General features: G+C 36.2%; 1 protein-coding gene across 2 annotated transcripts in view; it reads right to left on the bottom strand.

Annotated features, from left to right (window-relative positions):
- Positions 1–16,770, bottom strand: part of UBR1 (ubiquitin protein ligase E3 component n-recognin 1) — a 65,700-nt gene that overhangs the window by 44,500 nt on the left and 4,430 nt on the right. Inside the window, exons 2-6 of one of the 2 annotated variants that reach the window (XM_048306151.1) lie at positions 10,234–10,490; positions 8,059–8,137; positions 6,644–6,754; positions 1,358–1,488; positions 188–329 (exon numbers count right to left, since the gene is read on the bottom strand). In XM_048306151.1, coding sequence (XP_048162108.1) covers positions 188–329; positions 1,358–1,488; positions 6,644–6,754; positions 8,059–8,137; positions 10,234–10,490 — 720 coding nt within the window. The remainder of the gene's footprint in view (positions 1–187; positions 330–1,357; positions 1,489–6,643; positions 6,755–8,058; positions 8,138–10,233; positions 10,491–16,770) is intronic. The other variant, XM_048306152.1, reaches the window with a different exon arrangement.

Raw genomic sequence — 16,770 nt, 5'->3', positions numbered from 1 at the left:
AACCAGAGGTATGTGCTTCCTAAACAAGTTCTCCACACCTGAGACACAAGTGTTGACTAAGAGTTGCTCAGCAATATGCCTTTCTCTCCTCAAGCTCCAGCAAACAAAGATTCTATAACCAAGTGACTGTAGTAGTAACACTCAATGATTAAAAGGTGACTCTCTCAGATATCCCAAATGCACTAACCTCTTTATCTATGGCAGTCGTATGCAACTGGGCTTCACCAAGTTCACAGCCAAGTGCCCTTTGCAGGCTATAGATTACATGATCATAAGAATGGTGCTCATCATTGAAAAGGACACAGTAGTAGCTGTCTACCTTCTCTCTGCTGGGAAAAAGATAACATTTCGCACAAATAAAAGTAAAATTGTAAATAGTGTCCTATCAAATACAAGCAACAGCTTATTTGATAGCTTGAGAAGAATGTCAAATACAAAAAAAAAGTTATTCAAGTAAATCAAGCATGCTAATGCTAATTCTTCATGCTAATGACATCCCCTACCACCACCTATGCCAGAAAAAAGTCACAGAAACTATGTATCAAATACAAAAGAGAAGTTTTGAAGTTATTTGATATTCTCTTATTATTTCCTTTCTCTGCTGTTTTATGAACCCATTTGTTTTGTAATGTGATAGACAGGCATTTTCCATTTTCATAGAATCATGGAATGGTTTGAGTTAGAGGGGACTTTTAAAGATCATCTAGTCCAGCCCCCCTGCAATGACCAGGGACATCTTCAACTAGATCAGGTTGCTCAGAGCCCCATCCAACCTGACCTTGAATGTTTCCAGGGATGGTGCATCCACCGACCCTATGGGCAATCAGTTCCAACATTTTCACCACCTTCATTGTAAAAGATTCCTTCTTGTACTTATTCTAAATCTACCCTCCTCTAGTTTAAAACCATTAGCCCTTGTCCTATTGCAACAGACCTCGCTAAAAGGTTTGTCCACATCTTTCTCTCAAGCTCTGTGGAAAGCATCCTTGAAAATCTGCCAGCTCTGTCCTGCTCCCCTGTACCTTAGTGTCCCATCAGTGTCTCCCACAAGAGCCAATGGCACCTGATGGGTCTCTCCACTCTCCTGACATTTCCTCCCCTGTGCATTAAGATCTGCCGCTTCACTATGGATCAGGCTGGCTCAGGAGCACTTCCCTTCAGTGATTGATGGAGGACAGTCACACACTACTTTCCCCACAAAGTATGAAAAGCTTTTCTCTAACTCTAGGTCAAAAATACCACAGTGCTGTTTACAGTGATTTCAGGACTAATGTCTGCATGAGTATGAGAATATCCCAGGCAAAATTATAATCCAAGTTGCTAATGCCTTGAAGAGAAAGTTGGAAATACTCCCTACCTAACAGTGAGCTCCAGAGGCAGTTCCTTCTCTTCCTCCCAGATAAGCATATCTACAATGTATTTTATCACTGAGGGAAACACCCTCCTAGAATGCTCCATTATTTCTTCGTTCAACTGACATTCAGAATTCTGTAAAACATGAGATAATATTACTACAGAAAAGAACCTGAAAAGAAAATTAAAAGGGGGTTGGTAGAATACCTTATACTATAACAGGAAATTATAATATCTATACATACTTATACTATAATCAGGAAATTATCCTTTTCATGATTTTTTCAAGCAAATTAACCTCACGGAATTTCTTATTTTCAAAGTCATTTCATCCCAAGGTCTCTCAGTAGTATTACAACAGTTTCACCCACCTTTCTTTATGCATCCATGTTTTATCTAGGACTAGACTATGAAAGGCCTCATCAAATGTGTTAACTTCACTTTTTTTTAAAACTTGCATTCAAAAAAGCTGTTTAGCAGCTTTCTGCATACCCATAGATATTAAAAGTTTGCAGTGCAGACCAAGATTCTTCCCCTGCATTGCTTTTCTTTTTTCGTGAGGGTATTCTGTCAAAAAATTATGACAATCAAACAAACATTCAAGGAATCCTAACTCTGTTCTTTTCAGAGATCATTTCAGAAATCATTCAAAATATCCCTGTGAACTGACATATTTCCCATCCATATCAAGTGAATTGTCTACACCATATAACATGATTAATCATTTCTATAGGCATTTAAGCAGGAGATATATTAAGCTTTTAAGTTAAGAAAATCATTACCAAATCTGCACCTACAAATGAAGCAATCAATGTTCAGGTATAAGACACAGGTACACTGCAATGAGGCTGTATAGAAGGAGGGCTTTAATCCCAGGACCCTGATGACCTTTACCACACCCCACCTTCCTTTTAGCATATGCGTACAGAAATGTATATAACGTTATTAATGGTAACACAACCAAATCCAGTAGTTTCATATATAAACATGACACTGAAACAGAAGCTGTATTTGCACAAAGTTTCCTATAACTTTAGGTTCACTCAAACTGCCAAAAAAAAAAATCTGAATAGGTATGTTTTTGCTAGAATGAAAAAAAGATGACAAACAGGTATTTTCCAGGGATAAAGCTTTTCATGTGTGACTTTGAATCCCAAAGTATTAAGGGCACTCACTTCTGCAATACATAATCTGACACACATTAAATATCAAAGAACAGAGCGATGTGTTTAATACAGCTAAGAACCATATTTTCAGAAATTCTTAAATGGATAAATATGACTGTAGTTGATTTACGAAGCAGAAAGGTTTTTTTAAAAAAGCAAAATTCTGTTGAATAATGCATTAGGTAAGATGGAAAAGCTAAAACTGTAGCAAAATAGAAGTAAAAATATGTTAACATGAACAACAGTTTTCTGACCTGATAAGCATCAGAACAGTAATTTAGAGTCAAACATGCAATCTAAAAATGCGTATCAGTGAAACCATGGTCCATAAACATCACAAAGTGTACATACTAAATTCTGGATATGCTTTTATATCTCAAAAATTAAGAATGTACATATCTGGGGTAATTATTCTTTTCCCCAGACTGACAAAACTTTCATCATCTTAATGTTTGGAGCAGAATGAAAAAAAATACAGTGCTAGGAATAATCTAATTGACCTGAGCTGTAAACATACTAATTTTTTTCCCCATTTTTCTTAACAGTTTGGCTTTTTAAGCACTAATGTATGTTAAGAAAAAAAACAATAGAGCTGGAGAAAAATTCAGTATTGTGTGCAGAGATAATCCTGTAATAAGACATGCTGCTTCCCTTCAGTCTGTAGGAAAAAAAAAAAAATCAGAGGAAATCACATCAAAGGATTTATAAACTATTAAAAATGGCAATTGCACTCATACAAGTAGTGAAATGTTAAATGATGCAATGCCACCTCCAATTTTAGTTTTATATATATTTATATATAATATCCATTTTAATAGAAGTCACAGTAAAATGAAATTAAGATACATCTAATGTGAAGTGAAAGGGTAAAAAGAAAATTGTCTCAGAACTATGCCCAAAAGTGCATAATTATTTAAGCTTCAAGGCAAAGTTTAAAAATCCAAAATTGTGGAAGAACAAACAAAGTATCTTTAGGTACTGAAGTCTGGAAATAAGTAACAACCTTTAAAAAAAAAAAAAAAAAAAGGGCCTGGCAAGTATTGCTTTCTTACCTCAAACACGACTTCTTAAAGTTAACTGGTTTTAAGGATATATTTAGGCAAAAAGAGTTTTGTATTTCTGGCACATGGAAGACATTATTTTGGAATCAATAGAAAATGGATAACTCCTGAAAGCCCTGAGTGGGGATTCTAAAATTATATATTCTCTGCATGTAGAGTAATTAAAGGAATACTGGTCAGGATTATCCAGACAAGAATGCTTTCTGTCTGTTTGACAAGCACAGGATAAACTTCTGCCCTATCAGAAAACATGCTGGAAAAGAAATACACAAGATATCTGTACCAAAGGTGCTTTGTCACTCATTTCTTTTCCTCACTGTATGCTGAGAAAATTCCTACATTTTGAATGCCCTTGATTCTCAAAACAGAGAACAAACCATGAGGTAATCCAAACATTCACCATCATCATAAAGAATCCATGACAGACAAGTCCTTTATTAAAAAAGAAAGATGGACATGCAATGTAATCTTTCAAACAGCTACATATAGTTTATATTAATATGCTGATGCACTGCATTATTGATGTGGCTGTACTTCTACCCTCTTAGAGAGTCTGCATATACTGACTGCATAATAGCTACACATATTGACAACAAAGAACTAATAAGCAGCCTTCTACTTCTTCAAATTCAAGTAATTGTCTAATTATAGGTTTTCTATCAGTCACAACTCTCCAGTAGCACCTATTGTAGGAGTATGCTCCAGTTTATTTGACAGGCAGTTGTAACACAGCTTTGGACTTAAACAGCTCCATGACGGAAGTGATGATCAAACAAATTCACTGCAAGCCAGCCAAAGACCTTATCAGAGATTGGATGAGAAATACTACTTGAAGAAGCATGGGAAGCTCCCTGTTTCCTTATGATCACAGGCATAACTATAGTTTTCACTCCAGTTGAAAACCAAGTGCAGTCACTATTGATATGATCTAACCGTTATCTCCATTGTATGCAAATGCCTTGAAGAATATTCTGACCAGCTCATCTTCATACAAACAAACAAAATGCTGAGGACTCCTGAATGCAAGCAGTTTCCCCTCAAGCTTTGCTTGAATGTTGTTTGGAAAACAAATCCACAAAATTTGGACCATGTGATTTTAAACAAGAGTGAAGCAGCCTTCTAGGTAAAATTCATAAAGGTTTCAGTGGTTTTTTCCTAACATTTGGTTTTATTTCATTATGATGAAAAAGCTGTTCTAAAGGAAAGGGAGGTAAAAAGCAGAATATGCTGTCACAGATCTGTGAGATCAAAATCTGTACCTTGCAGAAAAACAGGCTCCCCAGCAGGATGTAAAAGGGACTCATCAGGGGTTTTGGAAGCAAAAAGTACTATTATTCTCAGAACAACTGAACTGTTGAAACAACTATTAGAAGATCTCATGCAGACCTAAGTTTTAAAGGTAGGTGATACAATCCATTTTGTTTACAATCTCTTAGTTGTATTTCTTGATGTGCCTCATAGGTCCATGTTCATCCAGGTATCTGTGCAATTTTTTTTGGTGAGCCATCACAGTTAAGTCCACAATGTTTGCTGGCTCCTGTGTGTAAGAAAGTGGTCACCTGAGGAATAAGCAGTATCACTTATCTCTAGGAGCAGTGGAGATCCTTTAGCTGGAAACACTTAGATCCCAGCAGAACAACAGTTAATTCTCAACTGAAACATGAACATTTTGTCTTAAGACTACTACTAAATTCTCTTTGTGATATGATAAGGGCCTCTAGAAATCTGATACTGAGCATCTTGTAGCACAAATTTTCCGTACTTCCAAAAGTGGTTTTGATGCTGGTAGACACGTGAGTTCTCTACTTTTCCATATGCCTTTATCAACACTACCAGCAACCTAGCATTGAAAAAAAATAATCCTATTTTCCTTCAGAGCACAAGGACAAAAATTAATCCTTCCCGAAGAGGAACCGTGCAAGTTTCTTATCCTGGTAACACCTGCAGAATGTGCTGGAAGAAGTATTAAACACATATGTAGTCGTGGTGACAGCAGCAAAATTAACCATGCCATAGCTATTTTTTCCTCAGTCAAACACTGAGGAAACCATTTGAGCTCTTTTGATTACAGGTTTTCATGAGTAATACATAGGTATCAGCCACAGACACCAGATAGCTCAGTACTCAGGGATAGGCATTGCACAGCAGAGTACACTTTACTGAAGTAGAAGTAGGTAAGCAACAAGCTCCAAGTGGTAAACAGATTACTCCTTATTGCAGCTTCAAACATTTTTATCTCTGAAATCCATTAACTTTCTTCTTTTTTTTTTTTTTTGAAGGATGAAAACGTGAAAGAAAACTTTGTCTCCTATTTCTGTAAGACCAGTGCTCTTTATTCCTCTTCCATCTGACTTTTTTGCCAGATCATAAATAACAGTCCAGTTGCTACAAAAACACCAGTAATTAGGGGTCTATTTGCAATGACAAATGCTAAGGTTTTTCAGATTATCTCAGAATGCAGGACTCTGAAAAAAACCCAAATTTTACCTGAAGCAACTGATTTGCCTGCATTCTCCTCAAGAATTTCTTGTAAGATGGTGTATTTCTTGTTATTATGCTCATTTACAAGATACAATGACCATAAGACATCCTAGCTTAAGAGGTTAGTTCCAAGCCACAGAGAATTTTTTTTAGTCATAGTGACAGTTCACATACCAGAAGTAACTGGCAAAAGCAAATGTTCAGTAATGTAGAAAAAATATTAAAATCAAGTACTACTTCTAAACATTTGCTAACCACTGGGAAACTAATTATTTGTAAATAAGAACTGAGTAACACACTTAGCTAAGAAAAGAACAAGAGACTGCAATTTTAATTCCAAATGAAAGACTCAAGTGCATAAGACAGGCGGATGAAACTGTCTCCAAACAAAAAGCAAAAAAACCAAAGGATGTCCAATATACGTTTGATCCCAAACACATTGACCAAGGAAATCCTGATTCAAGTTGACTGAACCTGTTACATGAGTTATACAATACATTCATGTACAGGAATAAGCACTTTTTAAAATAAGAAGGTAACATTTACAATAGTTACTAATTTCACTTTAAGCAATATTCTTACTTCTTTTGGAGAACCTGATGCTCCAGGCTCATGTTTAGTACACAGCGGTCCAGCCTTCCATGCCTCTGTATCCCCACAGTCACAAAATCCACCTCCAGTGGAGCTATGCATCTGGAAAAACCATGTATTTCAGTCATGAAATATGCATATAAAAAGCAAGAGGAAAATAACAATGTCCATTATTCAAAATCAAACACAAGTATAAACACCTACTTAAAAATAGAAGAGTCACTGCATAACCAATGGACTTACCACAACTTTCTTTTCTTTATTTAGACAAAAGGAGACTTACCAGTGGAGAAGGGAAGTAAAAGGTAAACTTTTTGAGCAGAAAATAAAGGAGGAAATAGAGTTGCCACTACAGAAAGGTATGCAAGTCCTAAATAAATTTAACTTGAAAGTAAGTGAAAAAGCCTATGACTGATGAGTGTTTCATAAATGGCAAAATATATATTTCTGGGTTTATTCACAAAATTATAGCAAAGCTGTTGAATGCCTTCTTTAAAATTACTTCATAAAGTTAGAAAATTAGATTAAAAATATGTGCATATTAAACAGCACTTCTAACCAAAGAAAAGATTACATGATCAGCATCTAAATAAATTTTTATAACTTTAACTTTGCATTGTACTTTCAGAAGAGTACAAATTCTGACCCTCCATTTTGGCAAAAAGTTCAGACAAAACTCAGGCAAAACCAATTATCCTTAGCTTCCTCCAAATCTCCAATCTTGAAATATTTCTAAAAAAACTCAATGACCCAATAAAAAGACATTAAAAAATCTGTTATTTACCTGAAACATTTTAAAATAACCTGATCTAATTAGACGTGCTTTGAGCAGGAGGCTGGACTAGGTGACCTCCTTAGGTCCCTTCCAACATAAATTATTCTACGAATCTCTGTATTCTTGAGATGAAAATGCTGCAAATCTGCTCCCATCTGATTACCTATTTCCATAGCTGATGCTTTGCCTGAAGAATTTACTGAAAAAAGGGGAAATGACAACAGCTTCTCAGCCCAGCTGTGGCTCCAAACTGCTCTGTAATCATTACTGTCTGTTTTCCCTGGGTTTTCACCTTACTTACTTGCCAACAGATCTGACTGGGACTTAGGATGCAACTGTCATTTTCAGTCACAGCTCTTTGCTCAGACCTGCACTCCCATGAGATTGTCAAAGAGAATACACTATATGCATTCATAAACACTCCTTTATCTTTTGGTTCCTCAATTAGCAAGTTGCTGTTCTTAGAAGCAGCTTTACATAGTTAGAAACACAAGATGAGAGATTAATTCATAAATCCCAGAATTTTTTTTTTAATAATAAAATTACTAATGGTTTAGATGCAGTTTATTATAGCCTCAAAAGAACTTCTCTAAAGCTGCAAATACCATTTCTTAAAATAAGATTTTCTTACCTTGTACCGGTGGTTCTTGTGAATGCTATTCTGGAAGCAGTCAATACAGAGCACACAAGTTGGATCAACTGCACAGTCTCTGCAACAAAAATGGTAAGTGGAAAACTTTCTAAAACAAACACCTGAAATTTTCATGCACAAAAGAAAGTGTTGCTCTGAAAAAAAAACCAACTGAGATTAACAACAGAGTCAAAGTATAAAAACATTGACTTTTATCATCTTTCTGTGACATGGAGTAGCCAGTCTTGTAAGGTTTGAAGCATGTACTCAAACCTGTTATACAAATTCTGTCAAAAACACGCTCAATTTCCAGTTTCAAAACTTGCTGCTAACTTTTTCTGGTTTTGCTAAGAATAAGCAGATATTAAAACCAGTGAGGACTCTGAATTAACTTTTATTATTGTTTCCAACATCTGCAGTCAGTTTACCAATTCAACTTTTGCTACACTTCTACTAGGTTATGTTTCTAACTTTTAAAACAGTTAGAAGTTAAAATCTGAAAAGAATTCCTTTCTAGATGAGCTAGGAATACATACTTTGAAATTTAACTTCTACAGTTTCACTCATGCACTTAAATACCTGAAAATATGGAATTATACTCATGGGCAATCTAATTTCATTTCTTCCTATGTTCCACATACATACTTTCCTATATAGCCTTTTTTCTTAAAACATGGTCACTTTTTCTTTAAATGATGTTTTATTCTATGCAAAATGTGAATGACAGGTGCTAAATGACAACATATCGAATTTTTTACTTTATACCATTGTTCAACATTTAGTTCAAGCCTCTTTTACAACTAAAATACCATGGTAATTCTGATTACAGAAATAACTTCCTTTCAAACCTTCAGATTGTAATAATCATTACAATAATTTAATACTTCAGTAACATTCATTTATTATCATAAGTCTACTAAAAGGGGAATTAAAGAAAAATGAAGCCAGAAGTGGCTGCTAGATTTGATTACCCAATTCAAGACATTCAGATTTTAAAACTTCAGAGTATCTTTCATTTTTAGCATTTTAGAAGCCTAAAGCAAACAGACATCTAGCTTCAGTTGCAGTAGTATGTACAGTATCTCATATAAATACTACCACATTTTTGCAAGACTGGAACTCAAAAAAATAAGAAAGAGACCAACTCTGAGATATTTAGCTTTGTCTTTTTGCCTGCTACTGTCCATGAACTCTGTAGAGGTAGGAAGAGAATTATTCCCATTCCAGTAGCACTAAACTGTCTTGTCCACCTTTTTCCTTCGTACAATTGTCCCACAGTATATACTTTCAAGTACACCCAGCAAGACTTCTTCAAAGACCATTCTCCTTTCATACACAACACTAACTGATTCCTAGAAAAGGCTGAAGAGTATGTGATTGATTAAAACTTTACAGTGTAATTCATAAAGGAAGTTTATAGAGAGCTTTCATTTTGACATTTCCTAAATTCTAAGGGATGGATTTTTTACTCATAGTGCTTTTCATCCTTAATAATATTCTTTCAGTATTTCTAATTAAATTTTCTAGGCTTTTGAAATAAACTGAAAAATAGAATAAACTATGGCAATAGCATCATATTAATGCTCATGAATTGCCGGAACAGTTGCAATCTTTACATTCACCACAAAGACTGCTGGCTTTTTTAAATGAATATATTTTTATTCATGATACTCACTAATGTATTTGTATTAAGAGGAATTAGTAAAATTAATTTTATCAAATCAATGAGCTGTCACTTTTAATATACTCCAGGATGAGAAAAAAAAGGTGAAAAAATTACCATTGGTCACACAGCTGTTGCCTAAGCAAAGGACTGATGATGCTCAAAAACGCTGGTTTCTGTTTCAGACTTTGAAAGGGTGAGTACTGTATTCCTCAGTTCAGGTACAGACCCCATATTCATACCCTATCATCCAACATTTTTAACCAATGGCTTTTGGCACTTTTAGTATCCTTTCCATTTCTTTCCCCATTTCTCTGCCAGAGCCTTCTTTTCATATGCAATCTTCCTCACTCTAAAGTGGTTTGAAATTGGAAACAAATGCCAGCATCAGTTAAGCAAAGAAGTACCATGACACAAGCAATGACTAGTTAGCAGCACAACTGATTTTATTAAAACACTTTGCTCAGTTACTATAGATGGGAACATTGATGAGAACACACCTGCATTCTTACCTGCAAGAGTATGTTGTCTCACCTCCTTTGAACACCTTTCCACAGAGCTGGGAGGTTCCACTCTGTTGTAGTTTCTCCAGGAATATATCTGGGTCCTCCCCAAACAAATAGCATTCCAGGGGGTATAATATTGCTGCCTGGACCATTTCTTCTTGTTTCTCCAGCAAGGGGTCCATTTCAGCTGAGTAAATATTTGGCACATGTTTTGCCAAGCACTCTAAAAACATAGCTTGGAAGTCGAATCTTTCATCACACCACTGCAACAAAAAGTACACCCACAGATAAACAAGTAAGTAAATATAAAGAAAATAGGATTACACACTTCTACTGTGAATTCAGAAATCTTTCCTACATCAGAAGTCAGTTCTCTGTGCAATAAAATCCAAGAAACTATGGATTCCCAATAATTTCTCTGCTATTTTCCACCACAGTAACCTACATTAGAAGAGTTCTCCAAAAGAAGAAATGAATCCAAGCACACATGCAGTCAGAACTGCTGAAACCCCAGTACTCCGAAAACCAGATCTGTAAACATCATGTATAAGTTTCATCTTTGTTTTCTGAAAAACTGTATGTTTACCTTACAAAAAAGTACAAAAACTGTCTACAAAGAAAATCTAAAGGGAAGGAACAGAAATGAAATGCCATTTAGAAAAAGCCTAGATTAATAATAATATCCATCACCGCAAACTAATCTGTTAAATGAGGCTGCTTTCACATTGTAGTCACTTAAAACACTTTCTTTATGGCTTTAATAAACATACTACATTTCTAATAGATTTAGCTTTAGCCTGAGGCTTCTACTGGTATTTTGGCCATCAATCTTCTTCAGCATTACCCTTAGGTAGTCCATTACTTTGTTTGTCATGGTGAAAATGCATGGCAGAAGCTGATGGAAAAGATAAGCCATGGATGATGTGGTCAAGCAGGAGAGCAGGTTTGTCCACAATCATATTAGAATATTCTTATTTTGTAAGTGCAGCAGCTTGATCAGTCTAATCAGATTACTTGAATCACAAAGCATTCAAACCTATCCATGATTATCTGAAAATGAAGACCCATCCATGAAGTGAAAGGAACCACTTATTTAAATTCCAAAGCTAACAAAAAGATCTGGTTTTGTTCCAGAATTTTACTTGAGCAGTAAGCACCACTGCAATTACTGTATTGGTCCTAAGCTGTAGCATACACACATACATAATATATATGCAATCTCTATACATATACATAGATGCACTCAAATATATAGGTACATATTTATTTTCACATATTCAGATCTAATAAACAAAAAGAAAAGGAAACTAATTAAATGGCTGCCTTTTAATTTTCATTAACTTGTTCAAATTTTTCAACTACCTAGCACCATTTTTGTTAAATAAAAGTGATGCTTACCCAGGGCATAAAGACACTAAATTATAAAAAAGAACTGAACATGAAATCCAAATTTATCAGATACTTACATATCAACACTGAAAAAAGAAAAATATCACACATAGCTGATGGTTCTGAGAAAGATATTCAATTGTAAAATGTAGCTGGAAACTGAATTGCTTGATCATGTGTTTATTTTTTTATGCATCTGATTTAAGATGAGGGGAAGTGAATTATTCTTATCATAATTAAACGTCATAATTTAGTGTTTCTGCTTAAACATGTTTTCTCCTGTAACTTGTTTTTGTTTTATCTTACCTATACTGCACTATGGCTTCATCAAATTCCCCTCCCAATTTGGTTACTGTATTTTTTAAATGCAGGAGGGTGGGATGTGGCCCCTTGGCAGGCTCTCTCTGCAAAGCACAAGAGAATCCCAGTCTGTACCCTTCCATCTTAATAACCCGCGTTCCCAGGAGACAGTGCAAGTTTAGCTTCTGCATTGTTGGTCCAGAGCACGTCATAGCTTCAAGAAACACAGGGCTAAGCTTCCCTGAAAATCTGCCAGAAGTGTAAAATGGGTTCTCACACAGTCAAACTCACAAGCATTTCAAGTATTCTTGTGCAAAGCTTTTAATTCTATTTAGATGTTGTTCTGAGAAGAGAGGACAGGAAGTAGGGAAAGAGAGGGAACAAGGGGAGCGAGAGAACTCTCTCAAGCAGGCTGTCTGCCTTCTGGTAACCACACTAAAATATATCCTCAGCCTGTATATCACCCATGAAATACCCATTACACTCACAATACAAACAAGAACATTATTTTTCTTATTTCTAAAAGCTGCACCAGGCTAAACTTCAGACCTATCCCATGCCCTCTGTGCCTCCTATGAGAAGTAATTTATTCCTTTCATCAAAATTGTTTTAATAGATTATGTTCAAAAGTATAAAATTACACACAAAACTATCAACAACACAAAATCTGCCAAATAAAGCACCCTCTAGGTTAAAATTGACTGTCCAATGCTAGCTTGGTCCCCTTGTGCACACATATTGAAATTCAGGTTTGAATACCTCAACAGTTTGAGAAGTCCCACTTTCCCTCTGTTCACTCACTCCCTTACCTGAGCTCATACCTGTCAAGTGCTCAGTTGCTACAGATAAAAAAAACCCATATCAGTGGATAAATTGACAGGCTTTTTGTTTTTACTAACAGGATGAGATGGAAGCCCAGAAAAGCCAAATAGCTGTGCAAGACAGTTGCAAGTCGAGATGGGGCTCACACTGCAGCTTTCTGCCCAGCCCTGGCACAGGCAGCCCTGAGAGGCTGTGGAGTTGCCATCCTTTGACATATTCCAAAGCCAGCTGGGCACGGCCCCAAGGAATCTATTCTAGGTGACCCTGCTTGAGAAGAAAGTTTGAACAGTATGACCTGCAGAGGTGCCTCAATCATTGTGCGATTCAAATTCTTCATAAGGAGAAATCTTATTTCTTTGTCAATCTCTATTTATCGTCTAATTTCTGCTACTAGTAAGATCTACAGAAAAGTAATTTCCCAGATTTGATTCCACTCAAAAGTAAATTTGAAATACAGTACTGAAAGAGGCAGAGGCCACGAGATAACACAACTAAGGAATGAACATTACCATGTAACCAAAATGCTACTATCACTCAGCTCTCCCCATCCCCCCAGGCACTCACACCCTACTCACAGGGGCCCACATGCTGTAGCTAACAGAGGAAAGCCCAGAGGAAGCAGGCTTGAATGCACTCTACTCCAACTGACACTATCCCACTGGAAAATATTTTTGGACTGCAATCTAAAATTACTGAATTTAGGAAAAAGAACTGCCTTCACATTTGGAGCAAATTACAGCTTCATCTCAAATCTGAATTCTGAAATTGCTCAGCTTTTAAATATTTGTACTAGTAACCTTAGTAGAGTTCTTTCAATGGGTTTCTTGGTCATTTTCTCACTTTTAATTAAAATTTGCCAAAGAAACAGCCATGCCATACACGTGGCCCTGAAATAAAACCCCCACAAACAGTGACCAGAATGAGCTAAGGGAGTTCTCATTGCAGCAGCACACCACAGCTTTTCCTGCAGAGGGAGAATAACATCCACACCGTGTTGGCGGGCATTCACAGGTATTGGAAACAGCTGGCAAAGGTGGCACTCAAGAACCTGTCACTAGTGGAGAGTGTATGTCAAAGATACACAGTCGCCTATCTCTTCTTTTAGATTTCATATCTCTAACCTTCTCCAGACCCATCTCTTTTCCTACTTCAATCACACATTCCTGTCCCATTCACCTTTTTTAAGATGAGGATAATTCCCAAACTGCATGAAAGAGGAAGAAAAAGGGAGGCAGAAGGAGTTGCAAAGCTGTGTTTCTCAAGTGTTAGCAGTTTTGTCAGAAGAGCAGACACAGAAACCATTTTGTCCAACACCCTTGATTTGTGCTGTATAACAAAAGCAGTAATTTGTAATCTTTACTGACTCTTCAGAAGAAAACTGTGACAGAAGCACTACCTGGCAATACCACTTGAGAGCAAACCATTAAGAAACGATTTCTTATCTTGCATGGGAAACATATCCTTCTCTGTGGGATCAGACTACTTCCCATGTGTAACCACACAGATTTTCCCAAATGTCAATTTCAACCAAACACGCAGATCTATCATACATGTAAAAGGACAGTTTGTAGCTTTTTTCTAAACCTTTTAAATAAGCATCATGCCAAAGGTCAGAGGTTGAGAAATTATATTTGCCTACAAATACTGCTACAAAATATGCAAAATATCTGTCATTGATATAGCAAATATATCCATCTCCAATTTTGTCTTTCACAAACATATTCGATTTCTGAATACTACAAATAACAACAGGAATGAGAGATAAGGAAGCATATAAGAAAAAAAGAGAAAAAAGTTAACAACACTCTCAATCCACTTTTCACATGCAGACCAAATAGCAAATGAGATTTCTCGCCACTATGACACAATTTCTTTATCATTGCAGAGGTTTATTATGTACATTAATTCAGTAGCTGTTGCTTCCATGACAATTTTTGATCTACCTTCTAAGCACAGTTCTCTTGGAATTCTGAAGTCTTTTCAAACTAACAGCTTGCACGAGGCAGTATTATAAAATGCAGCTCTACTTGAACTGCACTGATTGACAAGCTGGTCTTTTAATGGAAAAGTGATTGCCTAAATTTCAAGATTATTTTAAGATCTATACATTAATCTAATCAGTGAAAAGAAGGAATATTAATATTTACGAACATTAAACAACAAATTATGAAGGAACAGACACTACCAGTAGCATGAACTAAAACCTGCACCTGATCCAGATTCCAGCTAAAAGGAACAGTAAAATACTTTGTTATGCATAGCAAAGACCTGTCAGGCATGAGACGACAATACCAGCCTGTCAAAGCAGCTAGAAGAAGGACGATTTTAAAAGTAAATAATTAAAATGCTGGGGGCATACTGATTTCAAGCAGATGCCATTCAACATAAATACCAAATGCAAAAGGCAGCTTTACTTTAACGCACAGAACAGTTGTTACAAGTTAAACAGAGATTAGCAGGACAACAGCTCAGAAAACTTTTATTCTGACATTGTCTAACCAATTGAGGAAACGTAAGACATTTTGAAAGGATAAATATGCACAAGTTCTTTCATAAGTATGCAGAATACTTAAATTTTCTTTGGAAAGGGAAGTTCAAAAGATTCTTGAACTAACATTTTCATATAAAGTTCTGCTTTCAAAATTTTAGTTCCATTTTTACTTCTTATTATTTTGGTTTAAAATTATCGGTTTTCTAATGCACTGCAAGTAAGATTCAATTAGAGTACAGAACACCTAGGCATTATTTTCAGTAAAAACAACAAGGAGACAAGGCAATCTATTTCAGCCTCAAATATATATATTCCACAAAGAAGAGGCTTTAAAAATAAACACTAGAAATTAATTAACATATTTCTTCTTCCCTGCTTTAAATCAAACTGAACTTTTATTTCCCTTGGAGCATAAATTCTTTCTCTAGAAGGGCACAGTTCAGAGAGTTAAAACGGAAACTTGCTCTTTCGTCACATTCGTAACAGGAATTATGAATGTGACAAAACAAAGCATAGCCAATGTTTTAGTAGAGACTCTAAGCTTTAAAATGACTGTTTAGAACTCAAATACAAAATATTTGGTTTTTGATGCATCAGTCAGCTCCTTTACATAACATGGCTAAAAAAACCAAACCACAGTACTGAACTTTAGTATCCAGTCTGCTCTGATTATGGGTAATTACACTAAAACAAGCAAGTTAGGTTTCAAAAGTTATTTTCTCTTGGCACAACATAGGTATTATTCAAGACTCTAACACTGTCCTAACAAAACATCAACTTTGACCTGAAGACATAAAAGAACTTTTTGATCTCTACAGTCATTTAACTTTGGCCCCTGAGCCAAAGCAGGGTGCCAATTCATGTCAAAAGATGCTTTAATGATGCAGGTGTTTGCCCACTGGGAACGAGACTCAGAAACAGCACAGACTACTAAAGCTTTGTCTACAGTACAATCTACCTCGATTCCAGCAGTCGCCAACGACTACCAGTTTAGCTGAACCAGAGCAAATCGGTGACCATCAGAGAAGGACAAGTAACCACCAGCACCATCTGTTACAGTTTCAGCTGCTGGACAGCTAAAACTAATGTCTTTTTCAGGGTAAACAATGCACAGACCCAAGCTGCTCAACCTCTTGGAAACTGCAGGTCACTTTTAAATCACAGGCACCTCCAAAACCACAAGAGCACAGTCGCAGCTCATGGGAGTAAGCACCTGAAAGTGAACTAGTGCCCAAGGAGACAACTGCAGTTAAATCATGGCCTGTAGTTCTCTCTGCCATGCTGGCAGTATCTCTATTGTACCTCCCTACCAAGTGGGTACTCCAGCCTAAATATGCTGCAAAATTAGCAGGATACCACTGCTAAGGAGGTTCAACGGGCAAAACAGTCAGGAATTCTAGAACTGATTTTGAAGTCTTTGAGGCATGCAATCTCATCACCTTTTCATGTTCCAAATTTTTTGTGAAACCTGCATTCAGTAGATAGCAACATACAACTAACGCTAGAGGAAGCAGGAATTCAGTATCACATAGTAAAGCAAA

This window comes from Corvus hawaiiensis, chromosome 6, assembly GCF_020740725.1.
Source record: "Corvus hawaiiensis isolate bCorHaw1 chromosome 6, bCorHaw1.pri.cur, whole genome shotgun sequence".
Classification (NCBI taxonomy): domain Eukaryota; kingdom Metazoa; phylum Chordata; class Aves; order Passeriformes; family Corvidae; genus Corvus; species Corvus hawaiiensis.
Note: the sequence above shows the minus strand (reverse complement) of the source record. Positions and strands in the feature narration are given on the sequence as shown.